Source organism: Oryzias latipes, chromosome 20, assembly GCF_053564925.1.
Source record: "Oryzias latipes strain Hd-rR chromosome 20, Olatipes_Hd-rR_3.1".
In the NCBI taxonomy this organism is placed as follows: Eukaryota; Metazoa; Chordata; class Actinopteri; order Beloniformes; family Adrianichthyidae; genus Oryzias; species Oryzias latipes.
In genome coordinates, this window is record NC_136256.1 from 17,300,610 (window position 1) to 17,313,297 (window position 12,688).

A 12,688-nucleotide genomic window follows, 5' to 3' on the forward strand; every position below is an offset into this window, starting at 1 on the left:
TTTCCTTCCTTTCCTATTTTCCGCTAAAGTTTCCCTTTGCTTTTTTTTTTGGTTTCCTTTTGCTGTGTCATTTTCAGCCGAACGTTTAACGTGGAGTGTTGACAGACCTATTTATCTTCATGTTGTGCCTGACTGATGCAAATATTGACATGTTGGTGTGTCCACATGCAGGAGGCCGGGGCATTCACTGTTAGGTAGTGTGGGGGGCAGAGACAAAGACTAAAAAAAGAGAAAAGGTTAGAAAGTCAAGAGGGAGGGACTGAGAAAGGGAGAATTATTCAGGAACATCATCTGGCACTTTATGCTGAGGACAGAATCATTTTAACCACAGGTCCCCTCATGAACATTATAGGGGGTTCTGGAGATGATTAACTTTGTTTAGAAAATGATTTGTTGCTTATCTCAGGATTTGGAGCTTGACCTAGAATCCCACCAGCTTGGTAACTCTGTAACTAAGCACTCAACCTAGTACCAGAATTAACCTCAGCAAAAATAATGTGTGAAGAGACCTCTCCCTAAAAGCAATTTTTTTTTACAAACTTTGTCATAATTGTAATTGTTATTGTAATTGTTATTTAATGTGTTATACCTGCTTCCCATTTAGGGTGCTTATTGGGTTGGAAACAACTGTCAGCAAACAAGAGGAAGGGTATATGCTGAACAAAAAAGAAGCCAAAAAAAGACAATAAACATTTGATTTTTAAATAAAGATAAAGCCAGAAACCTCGTGCTAATATCCTCATGTAGAATCCTACCCTACAAAGTGACAGTTCAAATAAAAAAAAGCCTTTTGGTTCAACAAATGAAACACAACTTTGGTCAGTCCTCCAACATACAGATTACCACAAAGTGCATACCAATTTATGCTGCTGTGAAAAACAGATGGGGTAGCAGACATTTTCATTTCTTTTGGCTTTGCTCGTATGCAGAGGTGGATAACAGAATGACATGGCTACGTTAATTACATTTTGCATAGATTTGACTTTTTAAAAATAGTTTTGCTTCACCAAACATTTTTTTATTTAAGTAGGTTTACAACAATAACAGAACTTTTACTTTGTTGCAATGAATTGTAGTCAGCAAAGATTTTGTTTGTAACATTATTATTTTTAGGGATGTACAAAAAGACTTGTACTAAATCAGAATTCGTAGATAACTGCATGAAAAAGGTAAACTTTTACATTGCCCATTATAATTTGTATTATGCTTAGAAATCTAGATTATGTAAATGCTGAAAGAGCATGTTTAAATTTTGGAGAGACCTGGTGTAACATTGTAAATAAAGAAAAAAAAACAGCCTTTAAAAATTAGGCATTGCAAATTACATAACATCAAAAAGTGTGTCTGGCAATATTTGCAAACATGACATAAGAAATAACTTTTTACTCTGCAAATCAGTAAAAGATTTGTCATTGCCCAAAAAGGCTGCAAACCACACTCCGTAATATTTGATAGGTTCAAGTTTTATATAATTTTAGAGATTGCTCATTATTTTCAATTTTTTTTCCGTTTGCAAAAGTTTCAGACAATATTTTAGATATGTTGAAACTGTTTTTTCAGAACTTAATAGTGGAGGATTTTTGGCCACTCCACCCACCTTTGTATGCAAAGTATGTGCAAATAAAAAAAAAAAAAAACTACTATTCAATGTGAAGATGCAAAGCATTTGATCAGATAGACGTTTGGAAAAATTACTTGTAGCACCAAATCCCCCTGTATTATACTTTTCCATTCTTTGTTTGCTTTTTTCTTCTAAAAAATCTCCAAATGACTCGACTTTATGAAGTAGTAACCAGTGAGGTATCATTTGTCCAGATGATTTCAAAGAAAGAAACAAAGAGAAAGAGAGTGAAGAAAAATAGGCAGGGAGATAAAGAAAGCATAGGGGTGTTTCTCTCATACCTCTGTGTCTGACTCTGTTTGAACCTACCATCAAGACTCAGAGGTTAACTATTCTCCAGTTATATACATGATTATAATTAGTTTATTTTAATTTTCATCTTTGATGAAACGATAAATCTCCAAGTTTAGACTTTAGCCGGTTGAAAATCTTTTCACGAAGTTCATTCTTGATTCCCTCCCCCCTTTCTGTATTCCCCGTTGGTACAGTCCAGGCACGACCGTCTGGCAGATGTAAATCACTGAACTTTCTCCGACGCTGACTGAGAGTCGAAGAGGAGCATCATATTTAAGACGGAGGGGACACTCAAATATAGACATTTACAAATGTCACTTTTTGACTTCTAACTTGAAACTTCTAGAAACCCAACAATGAAAGTTTTTTAGACGTCCCGTCCCGTGGACCAAAAAAAAAAAAAAAAAAAAAAAAAGATTTTCACGCCGTGTTAGCGCTCAGTGAATGGGACTCAAGAGGTTGGTAACGACGTATAATTTCAAAAGCAAGCTAACATTTATGCCAGCATTGTTTTGTTTTGATGTTATACTTTGTTGTGGTTACTTTTTATGTAACGTTTTACTTATATAGTGTAGTGTTACGTTTTTTCCCCACATGATCAAGTTAAGTTTTCCAACATGAAAACAAAAGCATATTGTTAATCCATATTTCAAAAGAAGGATTAAATTGCGTTATTTTAGACCGTTTGTTAGCCTTTAGCTAGTTTTAGCCAGCCAGCTAGCTTTCTGTTCTTTTTTTTTTATTTGCATCTATTGACTTTGTGCTGATTCGCCCTTCATCATCAGTCTTGTGCCATCTTGTTTATGTCAGATTAGAATTTTCCTTTACTCTCACCAGTATCCAATAAATGAATGTTAGAAATAAACGTTAATAAGATAACACAAGCGTTATTTAAGCTTTGTCAATTGTCTGTATTAAAAGATCTAAGCTAAAATGTTAAGATAATTATCAAAGGTTAGTTAAGGAGGTCTACTCATGCTCCATTTGTTAGTTTGCCAGTGTTGTTGCTGTGCACCTTAGTAATGTCAACATCTCATAGCAAAGTTTCTTTTTAAAATTCTGATTAAAGATAGCTTAAATCTTACTTTATGTCCCCTGCACTTTTGAATGGGCACAACATCTGTCTGTTGCAAATAAATGATCTTGGAGGTTTACTGGTTAAGAGAACCATCCCATGAAGGCAGACTAAGCAGTCAGGATACCTGACACCTGAAAAACAAAACCTTTCCGATTGTCCCGGAGCTTATTGTTTTCCCCCAAATCTGTCTTCTGTTTGCCCCAAGCATTTTTGGACTTTTTGTGGTCTTAGTATAATTTATTTAATTTTATCCAATATGATGATCAAATGTACTTTTTTTTCTTCTTGTGTCTGCTTATTTCTGGTTATAGGTTGTGGACAGATGCATAGGCTGAAAATGAAGGGGTGGGTTTAAATGCTGTGAGTCCAATTAAAAAAAATGTTACAAAAGGGAGATATTAGCCCCTTAGTTGTTGAAGAACATCAGATGAAGCGAAGTAAGAAAAAATAATCTGTTTTAATATGAAGTAGCTGCTGAACCCCTCAATGAGGGTTAATTTGTGGTTTTAGGGGCAATTTACAATCCCACTGAGACATGGAATTGTGGGCATTGTTTTATGAGTGAATACATTTAAGGTCTGTTTACTTAAAAAAAAACAGCTTTAGTTTTTATTAGATACAATTAAAGTATTTTGTCTGACCAAACATCTCGATGTTTTATTATTAGTTTGTCTGTGACACAGGTATATTCAATTAAATCCGAACATATGTCCGTCATGGGATCTTTGTAATTGGTTTATTTTTCATGCTAGTCTAATGGTCTCAATTTGGCAATTCGTCCTCTCATGTTAACCAAATAGAGAATGCGTTATTCCTCCCATAACATTGTGGTGAGTGCAGATCTACATGGAAACAGAAATTGGGTCCAGACGGGATACAGCTCTGCATCTGTGTCCTCAAAGACTCTGAGGTCTGACTTTGTAGATAGCAAACTGGAAATTATCCCATAACTGTATATACAAGCTAATTTAGTAGGTTTTTCATGTTAGAAAGGTCTCTCCATGCCATTCTCATTTTACGCTGCTCGCACGGGAGGCAAACTTAATTTGGTGGTCAACATGTGAGCGTGTTCCGGTACTTTAGTGGGTTGGATTTGTGTGAAAGGTTTTGAGGTTAAATCTATCAAGTCATGTGGAACCAGTCAGAACTTCACGTTTGTGTATGTAAACATTATTTTCTTGGTTTTAGCTTGTTTTTTGTTTTTAAAGAGTACAATATGGTAACGAATTATTGAGTATTTTTTATTTGTTTGCTAACAAGTTGGGAGGAAATTAAAAGGAGTGAGCTGGGGATTGAGAACAAATGAGAGCTTGACATTTTACTGTCTACTTGAAAGGTCTCACATGGTGAGGTTATTGAAGCTAGGAAATTGGATTTTCACAAGAGCTGACTGCCGCCTCAGTGTGTGTTTGTTGCCTGATTGTGTCCTGTCCTGATAAATACCGAGATGTGCTGTGATTCATTAGATAGACGCCGTCATAGGACATGTTTACACATGCACGCACACAGACAACCACAAATTTGAAAGACTTTTATTACTCATGTCTAGAGATGGGAAACATATTATTAGGTCTTACTCACTGATATGAAGGCCATCCGTCTGTGCTATGTGCATGCATCCATTTTATCCTCCAGACGCATTTTTTTGATCTGCCTTTTATGATTCCACTTCCTTACAGAAGCCAAGTAGTTTCTGTTTATACAAGTATGGATTCGAACAGGTCACAGTCCAGCTGTGTAGACTAAACAGGCCCTCTGTTGGTTTTATGAGTGTGCAGCATTAGCACTATTTCAACACTGCAATCAGGTCTTCCTCTATAGCTTTGAAGATGAGAAAAGGTTCGGTTCAGGCATTCTAAAGTCAATTCTGGACAGATCCAGTACTTTACTCACTGGTGTACCAACATGAAAAGTTTTTACTCCAAACACTAGGGATGAATTGATGACTAAGATAGAGAGGAAAACATAAGAACAAATTTTGTTCCGCTCTTCTCCACCACTAATGTATGACTTGATGTCTAAAGAATCTGATAGGACTCTAACAGCTACTGGGAGAAGACTTTTTACCTCCCTCCCACACACACATGCTAACTTTGCCAATGTTTTACTCAATGGCACACCTAAAGATCCCATCATCAGCACAGTCGGCTACATGAAGCAAGAGGGGCTGAGGTACACACCCTCACATAAAACAAATCTATTATTAGCCTTTTTTGTTACTTTCTGTCTTTTGTTTTCAAATGACTTTGTTTATTTGAAAGCTTAAAAACCTTTTATACTTTATTAGGATCTGAAATGTCAGCAATGATGTTGGACTGCTGTTGCTCTCTGTTGGTTCCTGAACTATTTGGACAGCTGTGGCCCACTGTGTATTCCAGAGGTTGTGACCCTGACATTTTGTTTAATACCTGGCCCTCTAAGCCTAATTGATGGCCAGAGTAAACACTGTGGTCTGGGACGGCAAGCTGTGCACAAGCAGTGTGTGTCTGCTGGTGACGAAATATTTCAGACTCATTCTGATTTAAAGTATTACCTAATGTCTACATCCTTGTATGCTGTTGTCATGTATGGTCCTCAATTGTGCTTAGTTGGATCTCCACCTCATGTCTGTGTTTTTCTGTTCTTCTTCAGGATATTCCCTCTGTTTGGGTAAATCCTGTTTTTTCCGCTTTAACCATCCTGAGGAGGCCAGCAGAATGAAGAGCATGCTTCCACAGAAGAGCCCAGTGTCTGCTTTAGCCTACAATACAGGTACATGTAGAAAAGAAATATCTTTCATCATTATAAAACACATCTTTGATCCAGAACTGGGCTTCAAATGTTAATCCCTTCTGTATTTTTCTTATTTAATAGTTCATTTTTTTTATTTATGTTGTTGATTATGTTGTAGCCACTCTGTCTTTTGAGTCAGACGTGCATCTGTTGCATGTTTTCAGCTAACGTCCCATTGAAGCTTCTTTTTCAAGCTTCTAAACACACCTAATCCAGGTAATCAGTGGCAGATAAGGCAGGACTTCCTAAAGCCCCACCCCCATCATCTTTTGATCTATTGCCCTTTTTTTAAAATTTTGTTCTTTTCCAAAATCAAAAATCTTTGTCGTTTTCTCTGACATAGTTTCTGCAGAGCGGCAGGAGTTCATCAGAAATTATCCTCCGAGTTGTTAGCGAACTTTCTGTAAGAACATGGATAATTTAAAGGTCTGTGTAATATTAGCAGGATTACACAGTTGCTTTTAGTTAAATTTCAAATATTGTGCATATTGAAATCTTTATGTCATCTGGTACCCCTCAGTTGCCATGACGACACTGCCGGGCTTTGCTGCTTTCCTAAACTTTGAATGGACCGTGTTGTGTGTTCAGTGTGTGAGCCATATTAAAACATGTGACTACAGAAATGCCTTTCTCTCTTTGCACATTTCAAACGCACATTAGCACATCTGTTTTTTCTAGCCAACTAATATATTTTTCTTTTGGTTGTTAATACTCACAGTCTGCCATAAAGACCTAAAGGCTCCCACACTGAGTGAGAATAGCTTGGCGCTAAAAAGAATTATGATGATGGAAGAAAGCTGAGGCGCAGCAGACCGCCAGTGTAGATCTGCCCATGTTTGGACACAAACACACTGTGTGCATGTGTGTGTGCGTGTAAATGGTTTGCACATTTCTAGATCTTATGATGTCCTTTTATATTCTGCCTCATTGCCCCTTCCCTTACAGTTTAAGCTTTGACACACACGCACGCATCCTTTTGGAGCTTGTTTTTGTTACAGAATAAGTTAACTGCGCAAAGCCGTAAACATCCAAACAGCTTGATATTTAAAGACGGAACAAAGACATTTGCACCGCTCATAGGCTGAGCTACAGTTCTCAGTTGAAGGAAAGCCTGTCTGTGTGTTTTTTTTTTTTGCGAGTGTGGCAGTTAAACACTGGGTGGTCCAAGCTTGCATGTTGTAAGCGCTTCTCTTCCTCATAAAACCACAGATGGTTAAAAAAATGGATCCGTTTCTCAAATCCGTCTTAACCTGGTGTTATGGTAAGACAATGTAATGGTTTCATTTGCCTGTTCAATGTCAGGAGATGTAGAGTCAAACAGGTTTCTTCTGATCTTTTAGACATTTTTAGCTGATGTTTCTTAAAGTTTAGCCACAGGAACTTAGTTGGGATCTGGGTTAAGTTCTCCAATCAGTTACACATTTCTTTAAATAGATTTTTGGGAGGGTGGACCCTCTTAAGGGTAAATCAAATTGTTTTGAGGTTGGTTTCATTTTCCAAGATCCTAGTCTAAGAAAGCTTCCTCAGGTTAAACTGTTTGTTTTGGATCTAATGGATGGTTTGTGGAAGTGTGCACTTATGTACAGTACCTGTATTTGTGAACTGACTCTTTTTCTTGGCATGTGCTTCCAGTTGTGGATTATTATGACTCAAGTCTGGTCTGCCAAGGGCTTCATTGGTTATTAGTAGCAGCCTCAGTCACGCATTCAAACTTTCTTTATTCAAGATCCCTGCATGTTATTCTTTTTCCTTGTCCAGATCTTTTGTTCCAAAAGCAAAAAAGAAGTTTGCAAACTCTGTTCAATTGAAAATTACCTGTTCTTCCACAGCTATTACAAGTTGGCTTCTTTTTTTTTTCAATACACATTACCAGCCTTTTTTGCCCACCTGTTTTAGTGCATATAGACTTTGCATCTCATTTATCTCTCCTCTCAGACTATCTGAAGTTTAGCAGTGACTACAGTCATGCAGTGGTGAGGGGTACGAATAGTGCCAGAGGCATGAGATCAGCCTCCGAGCTGCGGGACTTGATGGATACCCTGCAGCGCAAGAAAGTTGCCCTGGAAAACAGCCTGAGAGCAAATGGGAACGCTAATCCCTCCTACTTCAGCATGACACAGGTCAGCCATCATTTAATAAGTGGTTATTACCTATCTACTTTAAACTTTGAATCATGTGTAGACTAGAGATAACCTTTCTTTTTTTTAATCAACCATACTAAACATGGCTGTGGTCATTTTAAACACACATCACCTTGACTTTAAACTTACTGGTTTTTCTTTCAGTCACCCCCCACCTCACCTGTGTCCAGTCCATCCACATCTTTTAATTCTTATCAAGAGCAGACGAGGTGTTTTTATGGCTCCGACCGTCCTCCCCTTTCTATGAAATCTGCCTCCTCTCTTCCACCTGGACGACGGTCCGACCCTTCGTTTTCTCATGCCTCCCGCTCTTCGGTTGGCCGTAGTCAGGACAGCGGTGGCGGACTCAGCGACAGTCGACGACATTACAACCAGGGTTCATCACCTCTACAATCTGCGTGGAACGGTGGAGGCTCCACCTCTTCGGTGACCAGCAGTGATAGCTTCAGTGTCACTTATCCTGCTTCTTCCTCTTCACCCTGTGTTCCATCAACTGGGGGTGCAATAAGCATGCCTTCAAGCCCTCGCCTAGGCCGTCGCACCTGTGGAAAACAAGAGCCATCGTCCAGCAACCGAACCAGGAAATACTCAGCAGGTTCACTGAGTGGAATGATGACAGGGGGGCATAGCCGCTCGTTGCCTCGCCTTTGTCCTTCCCCATCTCCCAGAGGTGACAACAATGGAGTGCTGGCTTTGTCGACACTTCCTCCACGGCGATTTGACAGTGCTGGTGGCTATAAATTTAGCAAGGACTTGTACAGCTATGGTCAAAATGCCAACAATGAACTCAATCATAACTCAAGTGGTTCCTGCCAGCAAATGTCCAGCAGGAATCAAATGCAGACCCCAACTCAGGGTGGAGGTGTTGTCTCCATCTCCCTCTCTTCTCCAAAAACCTCTTGTTCCAGCAGTCAAACCATCTGTCCCACTAATGCCCCACCAGATGTGACCATTCCATCCAAAGCAGGAGGCTCTTCTTCTCCGCGCATTGCCAAAAAACTCAGCCTGACCTCCACCAGCTCTATCAGCTCAACAAGCTCCACCCTCCCAGAAGCAGAACGTATGGCTGGAAAGGAGACATACGTGGGAGAGAGGGAAAGACACGGGTCCGAAAACACCTGTGCCCCAGGGATGGGACTTGGAGACAGAAGGTCCTCATTTGGGAAGGCGGGGGAGGAACCAGGGCTTGGTCTCGGTGAGAGGAGGCAGTCATTTGGAAAAGCTGGGGTGACTCCCCCAGGGGGATTCAGGGAAAGAAGAGGGAGTATAAGCTCACTAAGTGGAAAGGAAGAATTGACAGATTACCACCAATGGCAAAAAGAAGAAAGACTTCGTGAGCAGGAGGTAGAGAAACTGGTAAGTTTCATATTTCAACTGTATCAAACTGTTGTGGTTTAGTTTGAATTAAAGCTGATGGATTGTATAAATTGCCCAATCATAGAGACACACTTTTTTGTAACCTTAATTTTACCAGGAACTCCCTTGAGATACAATATCTTTTTCGAGAGAGACCTGGCCAAGGGGCATTGACGCACACACACACACATACACACACACACACACACACACACACACACACACACACACACACACACACACACACAAAAACAAACATGAAATTTAAAACAAATTTAAAATCTGCTTAAGATAACATGTACACTTTAAATTTTTAACAGATGGACATCTTTTACACGTGGTAATGCCAGTGTTTGACATTCTTTGACTTATTGAACTCTTCAACTGTTTACGCAATTAACATAAGTCCAAGGGATTCTGAAGGGAAGAACGCTGATATGAGAATCCACGTTTCATACGTGAATCAGAATTAGCTGATTGACATTGACCGCGTGAACAGTAAAGAGTTACCATACTTCTATAAGGGTTTGTTATTTAGGCGTCACCAGCGACATCTCTGGTGTTAAGGGTTGTGCAAAAATTGCTACTTCACATATCAAAACTACTACTACAACTTCTCAAAACTACTACTTTAAAAGTTGCTCTAAAGGTATGAGAAAACATGTGGCAGAAAAACAGTTCAAGAATGTCTCTCTTTACAATAACATTCCTTTTGGCCTCAAACATACTCTCTAAGGGAGTCTAATACATCCCCACACAGTGAGGTTCACCACTCAACACATGATTATAGTATTCTATACTAACAGGACTATTCTTAGCCTGGTGCTTGGATTGTGCCTGTGTGTGCTTGTGTGCATGGGTTCATGTGTGTGTCAGTCATCTGATGGTCCGCCCAGCGCGGTTTTTACCGCTGAAAAGCCACAAAACACATCAGTAGGTTGTGGGCCAGAGAAATGAAGATTACAGAGCTGTTCTGTAGCAGGTGGATAAACACACAGATGCACTGCGCATAAGAACATCACAGGATAGTTGACCGACAATGCACCGGTAGCCTCTGCTTGTGTCATAGCATCAGCTCGTTTCTTCATTTTTCTTATCATGCAGTTTCAACTGCTGCCGTTTCTTAATATATCTTTTATTTTTCTAGTTTCCCCTCTTCCAATGGGTGCATCCAATCTCCTGCAATAACTCGACTTCAGCAGTTCTGTCTAAAATTACAAGTGTTTGTAGAAACCGATGGGGAAAGATCAGTTGCAGATGTTATAAGATACCACAAACGACTGCCCTCTTATTACACATGACTATTAATTAGTAAAGCATTCCACAGTTTACACAGAAATTAAGTTTTAGACACTTCCAAACAAACAACTGTTTCAGTTGTCCTTAAAATAAACTGTTGTTACGTAACATAAATCAGTTTTATGGTTAAATTTTGATAAAATATTTCACATAAAGCATGTTCACAGTATATTTAACTGTGTTAATCTCATCAAATGGTACAGCTGTGCCACCTGCTGGTTTCACTTGAGAATTACATTTTCATTTTTAGACCCTGGTACTGCTGGTAGTATAAAGGAGCAGTGTTGTCTCCCATGAGCTATGCAGATTATTTTGGTACTTTGAAGACACAAACATTTCTTCTTAATGTGTAATTTTGAAGCACAATAAAAGTCTGATTAGGGAAAAAATTGGAAAAGGGTCAAAAAATGTATCCCTCGCAAAAGGCTCGCAAAAGGAATTTATCCCTCGCAAAAGACAACTGCTATTAAATGCAGCATCTCTCCTGTGATTCTTTATAGGATTTAAGTGAGAAGGGACAGTGGCTGAATGACTCGTCCCTTCTCTTTCACAGTCCATCTGTCAGTCTCTCTTTAGTTGATCCTGTTGAAACTCCACTGAGACTTTTTCTATTAATATAGAACAAGGTGACAAACTGACACAAGCTTGTATCACTTCCAGATTCACATTTCGTAACGACAATGGAAAGTATTTTATGAGCTTTAGTTTATATTTAGGAAAATTCAACTCAGCCTAATGACATTTTGTTTAATGGGATTTGTAATTTCAATATTTGGTTTCAGAAACAAGTAGGCTAATTCTAAATGATTTTCTTTATACTTTCAGAAGTTTGTTTTTGAGACTTCAGAAAGTAGCTGATAAAACGTTGAAACGTCCAAATCTCCTCTGGTTCACGTTCCCTCTAGGAGTCTAAATCCACAGAAAGTGTCCTGCTGTTTCCAAAGGGGCATTTACACATGGTGGCATTACTGTGATTAAAACAGTAGCTTGCTCTAATGCACATGTTTAATCACAGTTGACAGCTGCCCCCTTCATCATTAGCTCACTTTCCTCTCCCTTGTTTCTAATATTACACACATACACTTGCTCGTACGGCTCACATATACTTTACAGTGATGTTACCACGAGGGGTCATTTTGTCTCTCGTCAGCTTCCGTAGAACCGCCACATATAGCTTTGCTTGATGACTGTTGGAAGGATTCCTGCTGTAGATACCTTCACTAAGAGGAAACATTCCTCCTAAAGTGAGTGATTTATTAGTTCTAACTGGAGTAGGGATATTACAGTGATAGATTAAAGTACTTATTTTAGACCGAACAAGGAGATTTTATCAGGAATTATTCACACATGCAATGCTACCACAGGTAATTCTTTTTGTTTGTTTTGTTGAAGAGATTTTGTATGATCTAGTTTGGTAAGCAGCATAATGTCTTTCTAAATAGAATGATCACAAATGCCTTGACAACTTATGCAGCTACTGTCTCTCACAGTTCTGTCTCCATTTGTTTGTTGTCATCAGGAGAGGCAGCGGCTCGAAACCATCCTGTCTCTTTGTTCCGAGTTCGGCCGAGCTGAAAGGAATGGAAGTGGGCCTGCTCCGAATTCCGCTTCAGCTGTTGCAGATTTACAGAAGATCAACCAGGAGCTTGAGAAACTCAAGCTGAACGATGACGATGATGACACACCTTCTGTGTTTTCAGACTTTTCAGCCATTAATGGCTCAGAGGGGAACGATATCTTGACCTCCCCTGGATCAGAAAACGGTTACTATCATGATACTTTCAAGGTACAGCAGAGGAGCAGCGGTGCACACAGAGACTACAGAGCTGAATCCCCTCCTGTCAGTCTGAAAGCCTTTGCTCCTATACCTGCTCCACGAACACAAAAGACCAGTAAGGTATTACGTCCAAACCTGGGACCGGAAATCTCTTTGTAGAGCCTTCTACATAAAATATACTTCTTTATTTTTGACTTTCTGATGCTCTTTTTGTCCAAATTCCTGTTGTACCCTCCATCTACAACCAAATGTAAAAAAAAAAAACATCAAACATTAGTCCAAGAATGAGTAAGCTCTAGAGGACACTTTCCAACATTACTCACTTTTGAGTTGATGGGAGAAAAGTTAAC

The 12,688-nt window shown here is 39.2% G+C and overlaps 1 protein-coding gene across 9 annotated transcripts in view; it reads left to right on the top strand.

Moving 5' to 3' along the window:
* The window catches only part of phldb2b (pleckstrin homology-like domain, family B, member 2b), a 37,590-nt gene that overhangs the window by 9,508 nt on the left and 15,394 nt on the right, over window positions 1-12,688 (top strand). For 6 of the 9 annotated variants that reach the window (XM_023949932.2, XM_023949934.2, XM_023949935.2 and 3 more), the window contains exons 6-9: window positions 5,625-5,744; window positions 7,701-7,885; window positions 8,051-9,262; window positions 12,081-12,458. In XM_023949932.2, coding sequence (XP_023805700.1) covers window positions 5,625-5,744; window positions 7,701-7,885; window positions 8,051-9,262; window positions 12,081-12,458 — 1,895 coding nt within the window. Of the gene's footprint in view, window positions 1-2,112; window positions 2,374-5,624; window positions 5,745-7,700; window positions 7,886-8,050; window positions 9,263-12,080; window positions 12,459-12,688 lie in introns of those variants that run through there. The other 3 variants (XM_078938945.1, XM_078938947.1, XM_078938948.1) reach the window with 1 other exon arrangement.